At 41.6% G+C, this 16,379-nt stretch overlaps 1 protein-coding gene across 3 annotated transcripts; it reads right to left on the bottom strand.

Annotated features, from left to right (window-relative positions):
* Positions 1-1,018: 1,018 nt before the first annotated feature.
* Positions 1,019-15,049, bottom strand: LOC109897592 (transcription factor AP-2 gamma). 3 transcript variants are annotated; one of them, XM_020492134.2, is made up of 8 exons: positions 14,674-15,041; positions 13,015-13,464; positions 12,753-12,804; positions 10,458-10,541; positions 9,227-9,449; positions 5,350-5,468; positions 3,736-3,877; positions 1,019-2,801 (listed from the first exon to the last, which is right to left on the bottom strand). In XM_020492134.2, the coding sequence occupies exons 1-8, from the start codon at positions 14,719-14,721 to the stop codon at positions 2,507-2,509; spliced, it is 1,413 nt and encodes a 470-aa protein (XP_020347723.1). In that variant the 5' UTR covers positions 14,722-15,041; the 3' UTR covers positions 1,019-2,506. The 3 variants fall into 3 exon arrangements, with proteins under 3 accessions (XP_020347723.1, XP_020347786.1, XP_020347867.1); XM_020492197.2 differs by having other exon boundaries at positions 10,470-10,541; XM_020492278.2 differs by lacking the exon at positions 10,458-10,541 and having other exon boundaries at positions 14,674-15,049.
* Between the last annotated feature and the right edge of the window lie 1,330 nt (positions 15,050-16,379).

The following is a 16,379-nucleotide window of genomic DNA, read 5'->3' as shown; positions in this document are numbered from 1 at the left end:
TTAACGCTAGCCTGAGAGAGGGAAGAAAATAAAGAACCTGTGATCAATGCCATTGAGGCAAGGAAATGTTGCCGCAACCGTGCTAGATTGGTCATCAAAGACAATTGAAGCAGTTCCCCTGTCTCAGCTTTCAACCCCTCTGGAGAAGAACATGTATAAATGTAACTGAAGGCAGTTACAGACAACTGCTAGAGAGCGCTAAGCCATAGCGAGACTGACAGGTCAAACAGGTTCTAAGGGAGAGGCCCCTACTTGTTGGGCTGCTAGGCATGACATGAGTCAAACAGCTTCTATTTATCCAACTAGGCACTTTGTTACACTCCAAACAACACTGTAAGACACAGGGTAGTAAAATAGATATGCTAAAAGTAGGTCAGTGGTAACACATTTCAATGAGGCATGGGATAGCCTAGATAGGAGGTATGTTGTAGGCTTCCTACACGTGTGTCACTTAAGTGAGACATACTCTGAAATCTGAGTCAAGTGTCTAATATGCATAATGGTATGACACATTTTGTTTAAAATGGGGGCAGGGATTTGTGTTGTGAGAGTTTCTGTGATCCGTGTAAACAAAGACTTGCCATATGATTCAGTGGGGATGGGTAAGTGATGATTAAGCGGCCTTGCTCAAGAGTCAACACATTGAGCACCATAGCACTTTTGTTTTTTTCCTCGCAGATCAAAATCGTCACCTACTGTGAAACATCCAACATTCTTGTCCATTTGTCAGTGTGTTATATGCTAAAGTAGAGATCAGCTTTTATTGGGCAACAAACAAAAACACCTGTTCCCAAGATGGGCATATAAATGTAAAAAGGGGACCAAAAAAATACGAACACAAAATAAATCTTTAGGGAGACAAACAAGTATGTGTGTTGTGCACCAAAAGGTTAACTAAGTGAAAACATAAACTAGAACTGTTTTGTTCTCACGTGATGCCTTTTTGTACCATCCTCAAGCACCAAGCAACATCGCTTATTTGTGTAGCTAAGTTACATAATGATGCCCATTGTTCCCATTCTTTTTACCATTTATTTATAGGAAAATCTTCACGCAAATGACTTGCCCATAATTTATGAAACACACAACTGAAAATGTTTTGCCTGTTGGACATTGCTGCTGCTGCGTGCGTGCGTGTGTGTGTGTGGCAAAACTCTTGCCCAAATGGGAGAATATCAACAAAGTTGTTATACACAGGGTTGACTTTTTATATTCTTTCCTATAACTTTAAAACAGCTTTACACATATTCAAAAAGCATATCATACCAACTGCCTAACCTCTACTTTTAAAAAACTAACCCATTTTATAAAACTTTAACACATTATAAAAAGTTAAGCCACACACCATAATGATACCATTATTTACATATCCCATTAAATTACAACATAAATTAGAAAATATTTACATTCAAGGTAAAGATAACAGGGGAAATCCTCTGTTTGTAGTTCATTGTCTAATTAAAAACACTATTTTTCAAAAAGAAATATATACATTTTGCATACAGACACACACTCACACAACATAACACATACACTTTTGCTGGTGTTCTGGCTAAAAGAGATACAATTTAGATGAAAATGGCTGATTATGATTGGATACAGTTAACATCAACATGGAATAGTTTGTACTGAAGGTGAGGGATATCTAATCTGGTAGGGGACTGATTCCTTTAACATTGCAAACTGTAAAAAATACTAAAGGAACCAATGGCCAATATAAGTACTTAAAGACAGGAATACAAGTAACAAAGACCACATTGTTGTGGCTTTTGTCACAACCCACAAGTAACCATCCCTCATCGAACAATGAATGGCTGCCATTGCAAATCATCTTTAAGGTTTCTGGGGAATGTAGACAAAAAAATAAACAGGCTCTTTTTTTTTTTTACCAGACCTACGAAAGAAGCTCCCATGAAAAAAGCACAATAACACCGTACCCATTGAAGTCGTTATGAAAATTTGAGCATCAAAGAAAACAAGAATGAAGTGGATTTTCTTATCTCCTGTAAAACAATGTCCTTTGGTAAGTCCAATGGGAATTGAGCACCGCGGAAGAGACAGAGGAAATCAGAGGATTTGTCTCCAGACAGAAGAGGAAGGAAAATAGCTGAAAAGAATTTACAACCACAATGACCCATCTTGAAATTATGTCCTATAGGGAAACAACAAAGTCTGTTTTCTGTTCCTTTCCCCGTGTCAACAGCGTCTAGGCCCTTTGGCTGTAAGCAGCTTATGCACCTACTATTACAGTAGGCACCAAGGTAGGTTGATCTCGCATTGAAACCAGCCAATGGTAGTAACAACGCAAAAGCAGTGACAAGTCTTTTGAAAAACTCTACTCGTAAAAGAGCACAGGCCATAAGCACAGGAAATCGTAAATTCAACTGTGTGAAAACACAAATGATCTAGAATTGGAATCATATCGACAATTTCGCTACAAAATAGGACGTCAAAATAGTCCAAAGGGGAAAGGGGGGGCTATACAGTCCAATGTGAGAGCATTTCCTCATTTCCTGTGCTTCTCCATTTTGTCGGAGGATTTGCTACCGTTGTCGGAGGAGCCCTGCGTGTCGCTGCCAGAGCTCAGGTACATTTTGTCCACCTGTTTGAGGGCCTCGTTTAGGTAGTTCTGGAGGGAGGTCATGGCGGCGCAGATGGCGGGCGAGCCAAATCCGTGGGTGATGAGGCTGAAGTGGGTCAGGCAGCTCTGGATTCCCTGATCGAGGATGGGTGCCGGCCGCGAGTTCCCCAGAGGTGAGCGGTCCTGAGTCAGCAGGTCGGTGAACTCCTTACAGATTTGCCTTTTAAAAAGAAAACGACTACAGAAATTAGATAAAGGTAAAGAAATGTACATGACCCAGACATAGACTATTGGATTTATATAGGTATAAGGTGAGGAACTTGTGTGTCGGCTCTGCTTTAAAGACCAAAATTGGCTAAAGAAAATTGTGATAAATAAAAAAGTATACCAGTTTCATTTAAGGACCAAAAATGTACAGCAGTTTGTACATACAGTTTGCAAAATAATAGGGAGGAGATTTTCCAAAACGACGTTGGATCAAATTAAATACTTTGTTTTCAAATTAAATTATTATATAAAATTCTTGCAACCAATAGAAACTTATATATAAGGGGGATACAACAATCCTAGAACTTCAGATTTTGCTGCAAAGAGACAGAATCATTTGTTCACTTTTTTTGGTACTGCTCATGTGTAGCTTTTTTTTGGTCACAGGTTCAGGAATGGCTGAAAAAATGTACTTGGGGCTAACTCTGCAAATAGAACTGCTGGGTGATTTGAAAAGTCATAGTCAATCAATAAATAATATAATAATACTCTTAGCAAAGGTGTTCATCTTTCATTTACAATCCTGTAGAAACAATGAGAATCAAAAGGTTCAGAATTTTTGTGAAACATCACAGCACAGTGGAAAAATATATGGCCAAGATGACAGAAATTAGATAAAGGATTTATGTCTGGGTGACAATGATTCACATATATGTGTACACTGTTTCATGTACACACTATGAAATTGGGAGGTCTTAAAAAGTAGTGAAGACATCAAGATGTTTTATAAATCAAGAGCAGCTTGAAAACTATTCGAAAAGGTTTTAACCGAGTCCAAAACGTCACATACGTTCAAAACCCGCAGGGTACATCCCTTAATTTGGAGGAGAGAGAGAGAGAGAGAGAGCGAGAGAGAGAGAGAGAGAGAGAGAGAGAGAGAGACTCACTTGGCAGCAAGGAGCATGTTCTTGCGCGAGTTGACCTCATTGCGTTCCACATGTGGTCGACCAAGGTAATCAGCGATGGCCTTTGCCGGAAACTCTGCCTCACATACGTAGCCAAAATCCCTTGCCAAGTGAAGGGCTTCACCTATAAAGACAAACACACAAGTGTTGCACACACATAAAACACACAAACAAACACACACACAAAATACAAAAAACTTATCTAAGAGACAAGTGTGAATGTGGTCTTGCTGACATCCCACATCCCACAGGGGCAGTATATGTAGAAAGGGGAACATTGAAGTGGTGCAATGTAAAAAAAAAAATCAGTTGCGCTCAGTCTCTTGGCTCGGGGGAAGCTGTGCCACTGAGATGAATATATCCCATCTTCAGGGGTGACTTCCTGCATGGTCTTTAATGGGCTTATGTGGCTAACTGCACCCGGACGGCCTGTAGCACCAAACAGAGGCACTTATTGATAGACACACAGATCACTTGGGGAATGTAGCTATTCAGAAACATTAGGCTTTAAGGTCAGTTAACCCCCATGGCAAGTCAAACACGTTATAACAAGCCTTAATTCAGACTTTGAAGGTCTCTAAATACCACTGGCCCCGAGTCATTCTCCTGCACCGAACTGTCACTCCATTTATAGTGAGTAGAGTTTATATGGGGGGAAAAAATGAAATTACACGTGGCTTCGGGCGGCTAGGCACACAGCTATGCGTCATTGCTTAGACATTGTCTAGCCGAGGTAAGACTGACGAAAGCGTCAAAGACGGAATTTAATGAAAAAGTTGACAGAGGTGACTATCCAGCCTAAAAACAATGATCTAAACAAGAAAAACCTTCATGAAATACTTCGCCCTGAAAATTATTTGAGGAGATGGGTATTTTACATCGTTCAAGAGTTTGTGTGATTTGAAAGACAGGAAGGTTACACGCTACATGTTTCTTTGTCCTTTGGTCACATGTGCTGTATTAGATAATGCCACAGCTGTAATAGAAAGGGTTAGACTCTGTGAAGTTGTGTTTCAGGGCTATTCTCTTACTCTACTGGTCTTGGCCAGCTGCTTGGTAACCTCAAAATGTCACCAAGACAGTCCAGGTGGATAATGTCAAAGCTTCCTTGATTTTCAAAAGGCAGTTAAATGTAGTGAAAGACCAAATCAAACATCAGCTAAGTCACTGCCATTTTGACCAAAAATGAGGAAATTACAAGACAAAGACCAGCCACAGCTACTATTGAAGCCAAGTTCCAGTAACTTTTATACAGCTAATATTATAATAATTTAGGTAATCATGTCACAGTAACGGAATCGCAGAGTTTAGGTTAACCATGTAAATATAATGAATAGATGGTACAACACCAGTGGAAGTGGTGTAAACAAAATGACCATCTCTGATGGGATGACTACAAAAACATCCAAATGATATGTTGTTTATCACATCTCTGTATATATGTGCAACAATTAATTAAATTGGCTCTCCATTTTGGACGAGCCAACTTGTTCAAGGAGTAAAGATGGAGACGAGTTCTATGCATTGTATTTCTATGATGTCATATATGTTTTTGGCTCATTGACCACAGTTTTAAATACGAAGAGGGCAGCATACCTTCTACCAGTGCAGTTAGCAGGGTGACATTAGCAGCCTTCCTCCTTCCAGCGGGCAGGTTGAGCCCAATCTTGTCCAACTTCTCTCTCAATGACCGGCCACCATTTTTAGACTTGGCTCTGTTGGAAAAATAAGGACAAATACAGTTAGTGTCATCATTGTTACTTGACAAATGTCTGCTTTCATATGAACATGGCCACATTGGGGTCATTTAACGTGTAGAAATGTCTGAATTCATAACGGTCATACAGTCCCTCCAACTGAAGAATATAGCATATTCCATTCTATAGGCTATTTGTGATTAAATGCTTTTTTCTACGAATCGAAAAGTAAGCATCAATAAGTGATGTTGTAAGGGCTGTCACCCAAACTTCAGACTTCCTACTACATTGAGAAAACCTAGCAGCAAAAGTCTCCCCCATCCCTGAAGGAGACCTCATCATTCACTTTTGAAAACAAATAAATCATATGAAAAAGTGCCATCCTAACTTAAAAAAAAAAACCACTATGACACAAATCACATTTTATTGGTCACACACACATGGTTAGCAGATGTTATTGCGAGTGTAGCGAAATGCAACTTCACAACAACTACCTAACACACAAATCTAAGTAAAGGAATGGAATAAGAATATATACATATAAATACATGGATGAGCAATGACAGAGTGGCATAGGCAAGATGCAATAGATTTTTATAGGTATAAAATACAGTATATACGATATGAGATGAGTGATGCAAGATATGTAAATATTATTAAAGTGGAATTATTAAAGTGACTAGTGATCCATTTATTAAAAGTGGCCAATGACTTCAAGTCTGTATGTAGGCAGTGTGTTAGTGATGGCTGTTTAACAGTCTGATGGCCTTGAGATAGAAGCTGTTTTTCAAGCTGTCTCTCGGTCCCAGCTTTGATGCACCTGTACCGACCTCACCTTCTGGATGGTAACAGGGTGAACAGGCAGTGGCTCGGGTGGTTGATGTCCTTGATGATCTTTTTGGCCTTCCTGTGACATCGGGTGCTGTAGGTGTCCTGGAGGACAGGTAGTTAGTGATGCGTTGTGCAGACTGCACCACCCTCTGGAGAGCCTTACAATTGTGGCCGGTGCAGTTTCAATACCAGGCGGTGATACAGCCTGACAGGATGCTCTCAATAGTGCATCTGTAAAAGTTTGAGGGTTTTAGGTGACAAGCCACATTTCTTCAGCCTCTGAGGCGCTGTTCCGCCTTCTTCACCACACTGTCTGTGTGGTTGGACAATTTCAGTTTGTCCGTGATGTGTACGCCGAGGAACTTAAAACTTTCCACCTTCTCCACTGCTGTCCCGTCGATGTGGATAGGGGGGTGCTCCCTCTGCTGTTTCCTGAAGTCCACGATCATCTCCTTTGTTTTGTTGATGTTGAGTGAGAGGTTGTTTTTCTGACACCACACTCTGAGTGCCCTCACCTCCTCCCTGAAGGCTGTCTCATCGTTGTTGGTAATCAAGCCTACTACTGTTGTGTTGTCTGCAAACTTGATGATTGAGTTGGAGGCGTGCATGGCCACGCAGTCATGAGTGAACAGGGAGTACAGGAGGGGGCTGAGCACGCGTCATTGTGGGGCCCCAGTGTTGAGGATCAGCGAAGTGGAGATGTTATTTCCTACCTTCACCACCTGGGGGCGGCCCGTCAGGAAGTCCAGGACCCAATTGCACAGGGTGGGGTTGAGACCCAGGGCCTCAAGCTTAATGATGAGCTTGGAGGGTACTCTGGTGTTGAATGCTGAGCTGTAGTCAATGAACAGCATTCTAACATAGGTATTCTTCTTGTCCAGATGGGACAGGGCTGTGTGCAGTGTGATGGTGATTGCATTGTCTGTGGATCTATTGGGATGGTAAGCAAATTGAAGTGGGTCTAGGGTGACAGGTAAGGTGGAGGTGAAATGATCCTTGACTAGTCTCTCAAAGCACTTCATGACGACAGAAGTGAGTGCTAAGGGTCGATAGTTATTTAGTTACCTTTGCCTTCTTGGGTAGAGGAACAATGGTGGCCATCTTGAAGCATGTGGGGACAGCAGACTGGGATAGGGAGACATTGAATATGTCCGTAAACACACCAGCCAGCTGGTCTGCGCATGCTCTGAGGACGCGGCTAGGGATGCCGTCTAGGCCGGCAGCCTTGCGAGGGTAAATGTCTCACTCACGTCGGCCACAGAGAAGGAGAGCCCACAGTCCTTGGTTGCGGGCCGCGTCGGTGGCACTGTATTATCCTCAAAGTTGGAAAAAGTGTTTAGTTTGTCTGGAAGCAAGATGTCGGTGTCCGTGACATGGCTGGTTTTCCTTTTGTAGTCCGTGATTGGTCTGTAGACCCTGCCAGATACGTTTTGTGTCTGAGCCATTGAATTGTGACTCCACTTTGTCCTTATACAGACATTTCAATGGTTTGATTGCCTTGCAGAGGGAATAACTACACTGTTTGGATTCGGAAATATTCCAGTCAAATTATGTTTCTCCCGCCCTAAGAACATAGAAAGGAAATCACACACACACACTCACACACTAAAATTCCCCACTCGTGTAGCCAATTCAGTTTTCCGCATGACTGAGTGGCAGGCTTCGCTCCCTCCGTGACGGGTGAGAGACACTGTCTTTGGGGAGGCGTGTGTGTAACTGCCCCGCTCCCTCCACACCCTCGCCTATCGCTTCATGACCTAGTTAACTGTGTGTGTGTGTGTGTGTGTGTGTGTGTGTGTGTGTGTGTGTGTGTGTGTGTGTGTGTGTGTGTGTGTGTGTGTGTGTGTGGCACTGTCGGGGTCACATGGAAGTAAAAAAAAAAACTTGCATTCCCAGCAAAAATAGGCAGGAGCGAACCCCTAGTCCCTCAACAGACTGCCTGCTGATATATGGGGCACAAGGTCAACCGCTCAGTAGCAATTAAAACAGCCCTATAGCCCCACCCCCTGAACTCATAGACAAACACACCAACACACAAACACACTCTATCTATCATACTGGTGCCAACTACTCTGATGTAACATATCCCCAAAGCGAAGTACCCAGAATTGCAGAGCACGTACAAAGGTAGTCACGGTGCTTCCACACAAACAATGAAGTCGAACAGCGACACATCTGCTTTTAGAGAATCACTAAACTTTCCTAAATGAATGTCTGTCCATGAACCAGGTATGAACTTTTTCACAGTATAGACCTACACTCTTATATAAAAAGGTTCCAAAAGGGTTCTTCGGCTGTCCCCATTGGCGGACCCTTTTTGGTTCTAGGTAAAACCCTTTTAGGTTCCAGGTAGAACCAAAACAGTTCTACTTGGAACCAAAAGGGTTCTACCTGGAACCAACAAAGGTTCTTCAAAGGCTTCTCCAATGGGGGCAGCCGAAGAACCCTTTTAGGTTCGCGATAGCAACTTCTTTGCTAAGAGCGTACAACTAAATATAGGCCGACACTCTTTTACTCGTTTAGTATCCAGCAACCGGAAGTGGCTCACAAACAATAGCTGTAAAACAGGAGCGACATCAGAGTACACTGAGAAACGTATTGTATGCACATCTCTCTGTGATCTCCTAACTACATCACATCAGCTGTACCACAATCACTGATCCTTTGAGCTGCTGTGAACCATATTTTAACGGACTAGATATTGGCCATTGTTCACAATTACACCTAATAAAACAATTAAAAACGTCAACACCTGCCGGTATAATGCATTATGATGCAGTTATAATGCATTTGTTTATTTAACCCTTCAGGCTAAAACTAAAAACTTAAAGCTGACCCGTATAGCGTATTATGATGATGTTATAATGCTTTGCAATACATGTTTAACACCCCTTATAATGTCTCAGAACCATCTCACAATGGATTGACGTTGTGCGAATACTGACCTGCGCAGGACTCCCCCCAGCAGGGAGGCATTGAGGCATTCGGGAGGGGACAGACGCCGCTGCACCTCAGCCACAGTCACCTTGTACTTGGAGGTGGAGCTGAGAAGAGAGAGGCGTCCGGGCACTGAGCAGAACACCTCGGTGGGGTTGGACACCATGCCTAGCAGGGACTCCTTCTGGAAGGGCAGACCCAGTGAGTTGCTCTTGGGGAGAGACATGGGGCCTGGGGAAGGGGTGGAGAGAGAGGAGTGGTTAGTATGAGTGTAGGTTAATATAGATGTGAAGAGAAATGATAATGAGAGTAGGATTAGTAAAAGTAAGAGTAAAAGTTGGAGTATCAAGGTAAATGTGTCTGTATTGTCCCATTGGGAATTTTGCTTTGCAGCGAGGACAGACGGACACTAGACAACATTATTGGACTTTCTGGAGTTTGTGCTACATTGTAAAAATGTTCTCGGAGAAGAGACTGTTTCTTTGAGAAATTCAGGTTGAGTCATCAAGACTGGCTGCGTCTGCCGACAGTTGTAAATCTTATCCAGACTGTTTGTAACCTCCAAACACTGCAGCTTGGATTCCAAATTTAACATGCTTTTCCTTATAATAAACTATGAAATTTAACACCATCATAATGATTTGTAAAAAATCAGGGTGACTGAACTGTTACAACAACAAACATGTTTACTTTGTGGAAGCTAAAACGTAGACCCTAAGTAGCCATTAACTAGATAACGATAATTCCTGCGGTGTCACAGCTAAAAGTCCCCTCATTCCTACCACCCACTGACATGACATCCACCACTACTCCATACTTCTTCACAGAGGGAAGATTGCAATTGCATACTCCTCACCTCCTCTCTCCTTGTCTCCTTCTCAAAACCCATTGGATGAGAACGCCAGAGTATCCTCCCCTCTGACCTTATCCTCCAATGGGTTTTGAGAAGGAGACAAGGAGAGAGAAGTTGAGGAGTATGCAATTGAAATCTTCCCAATGAATCCCTTCTCCCTGCCTTGCCTATCTGAAGAATTATATACAGAAACAGGGCCTATATTAGACGGCCATTTTGGATTAAACGTTTAAGGGTCTATAGCTACTTCTAATTGAGTGGCTAAAAATAACCTAATCTAAAGACTTGTCCAACTGGCAAACTGGGTGGTCATTTTGGGTCAAAAGTTCAAGGGTCAAACTAAACAAGTCACACCCAGACAAACATACAAAGTACACTACATATACCTTCGTCCTCACCAGCAAGAATGCCCCCCTCATAATAAGTCCTCTGTAAGCGATCAAAGTTCCTGCCCCCTCGTAGTCCTAGTACTGAGAGAAGAATCACAAAAGGGGGGCAAAATTATGATTTAGAGCTCATCTATTGGATGAACAGCTAAGAGGGAAGTTTTGCTTTCACCGTTTACAATAATGTACAGTAGTAGGCTGTAGGCTACCTACAGTCTGCCCTTGAGTGTAAGGCCAATAAAGTGAGCCATTGCACATTTTAATGACAACTATTTTTTTTTTTATCATACAACTTGTTACCTCCTTAATACTGTATGTTTGATCAGATTATCGTATTGATTCAAATCTGAAAATCAACAATGTCCACCAATGTAATGTGTGTCTCAAATCCAAAATGCCTGCAACTGAGAAAAATACATATGTATGCAAAATGAGGCATTAGGAGCATTTAGGTAGCTTTAAAACAAATGGTTATAGCTGGGTTGAATATCATATTCAAGCTTTCTACTGCCTAGATGGCCATCAAAATCCTTTGTCTAAAAACATAAATAAATACTTGAGCATGCACATTAGGCTATTTTATATCATATTAACTATACATTTGTTCACATGCTTCATCCTGTGGAGCAAGCAGTTTAGCATTATACACGTAGGCTTTACTACAGAAAAGACAACATCAACTACTCTTTACCATTCTTGCCAATGTTGCTAAGGACATGTCATTTACACTACTAACTGTAGCCACCCACCATACCACAACAATGTTATCTATCATTACAGTTCTTGAACCTATATATCTACAGTAATGTTGTTTTAACAAACCTATAATACATTTACTACTCGTATGATCCGTTCAATATCGACATACATCTATACATTCGTTGAGTTACAAAAGTGGTGCAGGATTTCAAATCAATGCACAACATGGCCTTCTTCTGAGTGAAAGACTGTTGAAGGAAGGCGCAATAGATGACACTCTGAATCCTCCTCATTCAAAACATTTCATGCCCCAACAAATGACTGAATTGCAAGTAGGACACCACACCCCAGCGAAAGCTGGTTCCGCAGAAAGTCAGCCAGCGAGTCTCGAGAAGAGCAATCCATTGGGCGGCTTTTAACTGGAATTCAAAAGGAGTCGAATGCACTGGCGTAGGCCTCTAAAGACCCACCCTCCCTCTCTTTCTCTCTCCCCCTCTCTCCCTCCCTCTCTTTCTCTCTCCCCCTCTCTCCCTCCCTCTCTTTCTCTCTCCCCCTCTCTCCCTCCCTCTCTTTCTCTCTCCCCCTCCCTCCCTCCCTCCCTCCCTTTCTCTCTCCCCCTCTCTCCCCCTCCCTCCCCCTCCCTCTCTTTCTCTCTCCCCCTCTCTCCCCCTCCCTCCCTCCCTCCCTCTCTTTCTCTCTCCCCCTCCCTCCCTCCCTCCCTCCCTCCCTCCCTCCCTCCCTCCCTCCCTCCCTCCCTCTCTCTCCCTCTCTTTCTCTCTCCCTCTTTCTCTCTCCCCCTCCCTCCCTCCCTCTCTCTCCCTCCCTCTCTTTCTCTCTCCCTCTCTTTCTCTCTCCCTCTCCCTCCCTCTCTTTCTCTCTCCTTCTCCCTCCCTCTCTTTCTCTCTCCCCCTCTCTCCCTCCCTCTCTTTCTCTCTCCCCCTCTCTCCCTCCCTCTCTCCCTCTCTCTCCCTCTCTCCCTCCCTCTCTTTCTCTCTCCCCCTCCCTCCCTCTCTTTCTCTCTCCCCCTCTCTCCCCAGTCAATACAGGATTTCAAGGATTGCACAATGTCCTCACAGTTACATCTTGTCAGCTATAGCCTGCTATTTTGAAAAGGTTATTTTTCCGGTGCTCTATTCAAACGACCTCAGCACGAGAACACATAGAGGATCAAACTAGGCTTAGTTAAGTGCACCTCGTGACTACGGGGGATTATCAATGTATGTACGAACAAGTACAGCGAAAAGCCTTTCCCATTCCGATTTTTTATAATCAAATGCAAAGACATCACTGTACAAATAATTGCAAAATATTTGTTGAAGAAGATTTTTCCAGGTATGTACTTAGTAACAAGCAATTTCAGGGATGGAGTTCATGGAAATAGCACTCAATGTTTCTCTATTGCATCCTTGTTACCTGTTGCACACCAATGCCGGACTGCACACGCAGTGCCTTATACACCAAGCATGTCTATCTCACAAACCAGTAAGTGTATTGTCTTGAAGTGGTAAAAGCATTTTCACCATTTTATCAATGAGTTTAATAAATGAGTTAATATACAGTAGTAAAGTAGCTATGTGGAAAGTAAAATAATCTCACCTTTTTTGATGACCGTCTGATCTGCCATTATAATACTGTGATCATCTACATGCTGAAAAAAAAACAAGTTTAATATAAGTGATGTTATAAGTGATTCTTACAAGGAAGTTCATTATGAAATATGCCATTTCCATTCCATCCATTACATGACACCATAATAAAAAACCATGCCTTTGTTGCATGCCTATATGTTTTTATTGTTTTAGATGTCATGCTTCTTTCAATTTAAAGTCAGCAACAAAATCACAATGAAATCACTCACTTGAACATCATCGAGGCCATGGCCCATTTCGTGCAGTCCTATATTATCACCAATGACGGATGACTCAATGCTATGAGCGTGAGGCGGTAGCAGTTCCGGCCGTCGGAAACCTTCTCTCCTCAAGGCGGACGAGCCGCCTTCCAGGCCCAGAATCTGACTAGCGAGTCCGCTTCGCGAATGGGGTCCTTCTTGACCCTGTCTCCCCGGCCATGATTGTTGCTGGTTCGACGACTGGTGTATGGAGTTGATGTTGAAAGGGTCGCCGAGGTGCGAGTAGGGGTCACTGGACTGGGGGTATGATATAGGCTGGTAGGGAGGTGGAAAATACGGGGGTTGGAAGTCTGAGTTGGCCGAGTGGGAGAGAGACGGTGACGGGCTATAAAGGTGCTGGCTCACTGCGGGGAGGTGAGGTAACCGGGGGTTCCCATTGCTACTCCCGTCGTGCCTTTCCTGGGAACAGAGAGACTTTCGTTAAGGTTGACAATGATATTAAGATAAATTAAGATAAAATGTTGTGCCCCTTGTCAATCAACCAAATTCATAGTGAATCAACAATCGTGGACAAAATTTGAAATAACAACTGTGTTGACAGCTAGGCCTGACATCGAGAATTATTTTTCACCATCCTTTAGGAATGCATGGTCTATATAGTGAAATGTTTTAAACAGTCATGCCTAGGCTCACATTTAGTGGGCGAAATAAGGCACATTTTTTATTTTATTGCAGTACTCAATTTCTGGAGATCAGCCTATTTTTCAGAAAAAAATAGGCAATATGTGGTTTTAGTATTCAAAGTAGCCTAATAATACATATTTTGTTAAACTGAAAAACTTTCTGATAGTTTATGCAATCTATGTGGACTGTTGAGATATTGTTGTCACCATGGTCAGCTCTCAATAGACACACAGGAGGGAACTATTTTACTACCCACGTGGGCCTATAATAATAATAATAATAATAATAATAATAACAATAACAATAATAATTTTGTAATTTTTGTTTTAATTATTTACAATAACCTGATTTAGGCCTAGCTCAGAGAAATAAACCTAAATAAATCAAAAAGCTTTCCACTTTCATTAAAATCCCACTCGTGTAACAAAAAAATGTACTTTACAATCCATATAGACTCATCTAAAAGTGATTTACTGAAATCAAAACTACATTGGGTCAGTCGCCAATGCATTAGTCGAGGAGATTCTGTGGATAGAGTCAAACGCCCATCGAGATTAGCCTATAGACATCTAATAATGTTGCATATTTAAAAACATATTGACAATGCAAAGAAACCAGAAAACCAAACATGGGTGCCCTAATGCACTTGAACTTGCATTTAATATGAATTCCATAAAAGCAAATAGTGACAACGAAAATAGCATAAACCGACCACCGATCTGTCTTATTCCAAATGCTTTATCATTTGAAAAATGTTCCATCAAAATCCTTTTCATTCTGTAAAGCTTTTATCAAGTCTGCCTAAAAGCTATTGTCGCGCAAAAAAAGATCCATAAAATTGGCTACCAATTTCAGATGCTATGGTGTGATGGAGCGCATGAGGGCCACAACATTTTCATAAAATGTTTTTTTCATAAATCCTAGCCTTGTTGAAACGCAGGACTAATGCCGTGCGGTTTGTCTATGTGTATAGCTAGAATTTACCTCGCAGTCGTCCTCGTACTTCACGTTATCTGCTAGTTTCCACAGCATAGTTTCTGACAGGCAAAATTTTACACCAAGAAGGTTGACCAGGTAAATTGATGGTTTTCTACGAGTTAATCCAGGTAGGAAATGAAGTAATACTGTACTTCCTAGAAATCATGAATCAACTTCTTCAATTTGACGTTTGAGCGTGATTCGGGCGGCTATCAACGTAGGTCTCAACAGCAACTGAGTGAAAACGGTTGTCAAGCAAGTTCCCTTTCCATCCCAACGACTCAGTAAGCAGTTCTTCAGTGAATATGGGAAGAAGCGCTGAATAAGAAACTTGACTCCCTCTGACGGACAAAGTGATGATGTTCAAACCTTTCTCCTTACTGAACCCGCTTGGAAGCATGTGTACTAAATTTGCATAGGTTAGATATTTTTAGGGGGCGTGCCTTTGTCATGATGTCATCTTGAATATGGCAGAATAAAAGTTTGCTGATTGGTTGTTATCGGTTATTATTGGAGCCAATCATATTGCTGTCCGTCTGCAGTTGCTCGCATGACACAGATATTATAGGATTATACTTCCGATAACCTTACTGTAGCTTAATTAATTAAATAATAATAATAATAACAGGCCTACTTTATTATTATTCTCTTATTATTGGTAATTGTGTCTGAATAACTAAATGTATTACTATTATAGTTGGAAAACTTGCTTTAAAAAGTGATAACAATTATAGCCTATGAATGTAATCGAAAATCTATGTATTTTTGGCCATGTTAAGCAATACGATAATCAATGCAATGAGCACATTTGCAAAACAATAGCCTATACGAAAATCAATGTAAAACATTATGCGCGTATACTTCAATGCGATCCACGCCAATAACATTGCAGGGCTGTCAAAATGTTGTTACTTTTCTCACTTTATATTCGATGAGACCAGGCGTTGGATTCACTGGCAAAGCGCACCACCATTGCTTGCCAACAGTCTGAAAAACTAATTAGCATATTTCGCTTAATACATCAAGCTTCAAGGCGCTCATATCAAATATTGCGATTTCGATGATAAACTTAATTGTTTAAATAATTTACACTTACTTAAACCTACTTACACTTACTTATGCATAGTTACATTACGGAGCTTCACGTTGTAGTTTGGTGCCTTCAAAGACCCAAGGCTTAAAAGCATCTTTCTTCTCGAAACCTCTAAGCACGAGGGATTTCAACGAAAAAGTTTAATTAACATTTATGGTGGAGCACTGCAACATCCAAATGAACGGTTCCCTTTGATGTGTTGATATGCATTACTTCAAGCACAAGGATGTTTGTGTTTTAAACACAATAGGCCTACACTTATGCTTGGGATTTTCTTTGAATTGTTAAGTTTCCAATATTATTGTGAAATATAATGAGTCCTAGAGATAGGCTACAGCAGTAACTTAATGGTGTGAATCATTTTCTGTCTGATAATCATTTATATGCATGGGAGAACAATACAGGTGTCTAAATGTATCATCAAGGTTTGGGGAATGCGATTCTTTGCCTGTTGCGCGCATGTGATCATCGTCTCTGGGAAACTATTCAAATTGGGGAACGAAGATCAACTGTAGGCTGTAAGCTGCGTGTGGTTCTTCTGTGCGTGATGTGATATAAACCAGAAATGAATGCTCACTAATTAATGAAGGCATCTTTACATCGCCGTTGTACAGAGTAA

This window comes from Oncorhynchus kisutch, linkage group LG1 (genome assembly GCF_002021735.2).
Source record: "Oncorhynchus kisutch isolate 150728-3 linkage group LG1, Okis_V2, whole genome shotgun sequence".
Classification (NCBI taxonomy): Eukaryota; Metazoa; Chordata; class Actinopteri; order Salmoniformes; family Salmonidae; genus Oncorhynchus; species Oncorhynchus kisutch.
The sequence above is the reverse complement of the archived record's forward strand: the minus strand, read 5'-3'. Positions and strand labels throughout refer to the sequence as shown.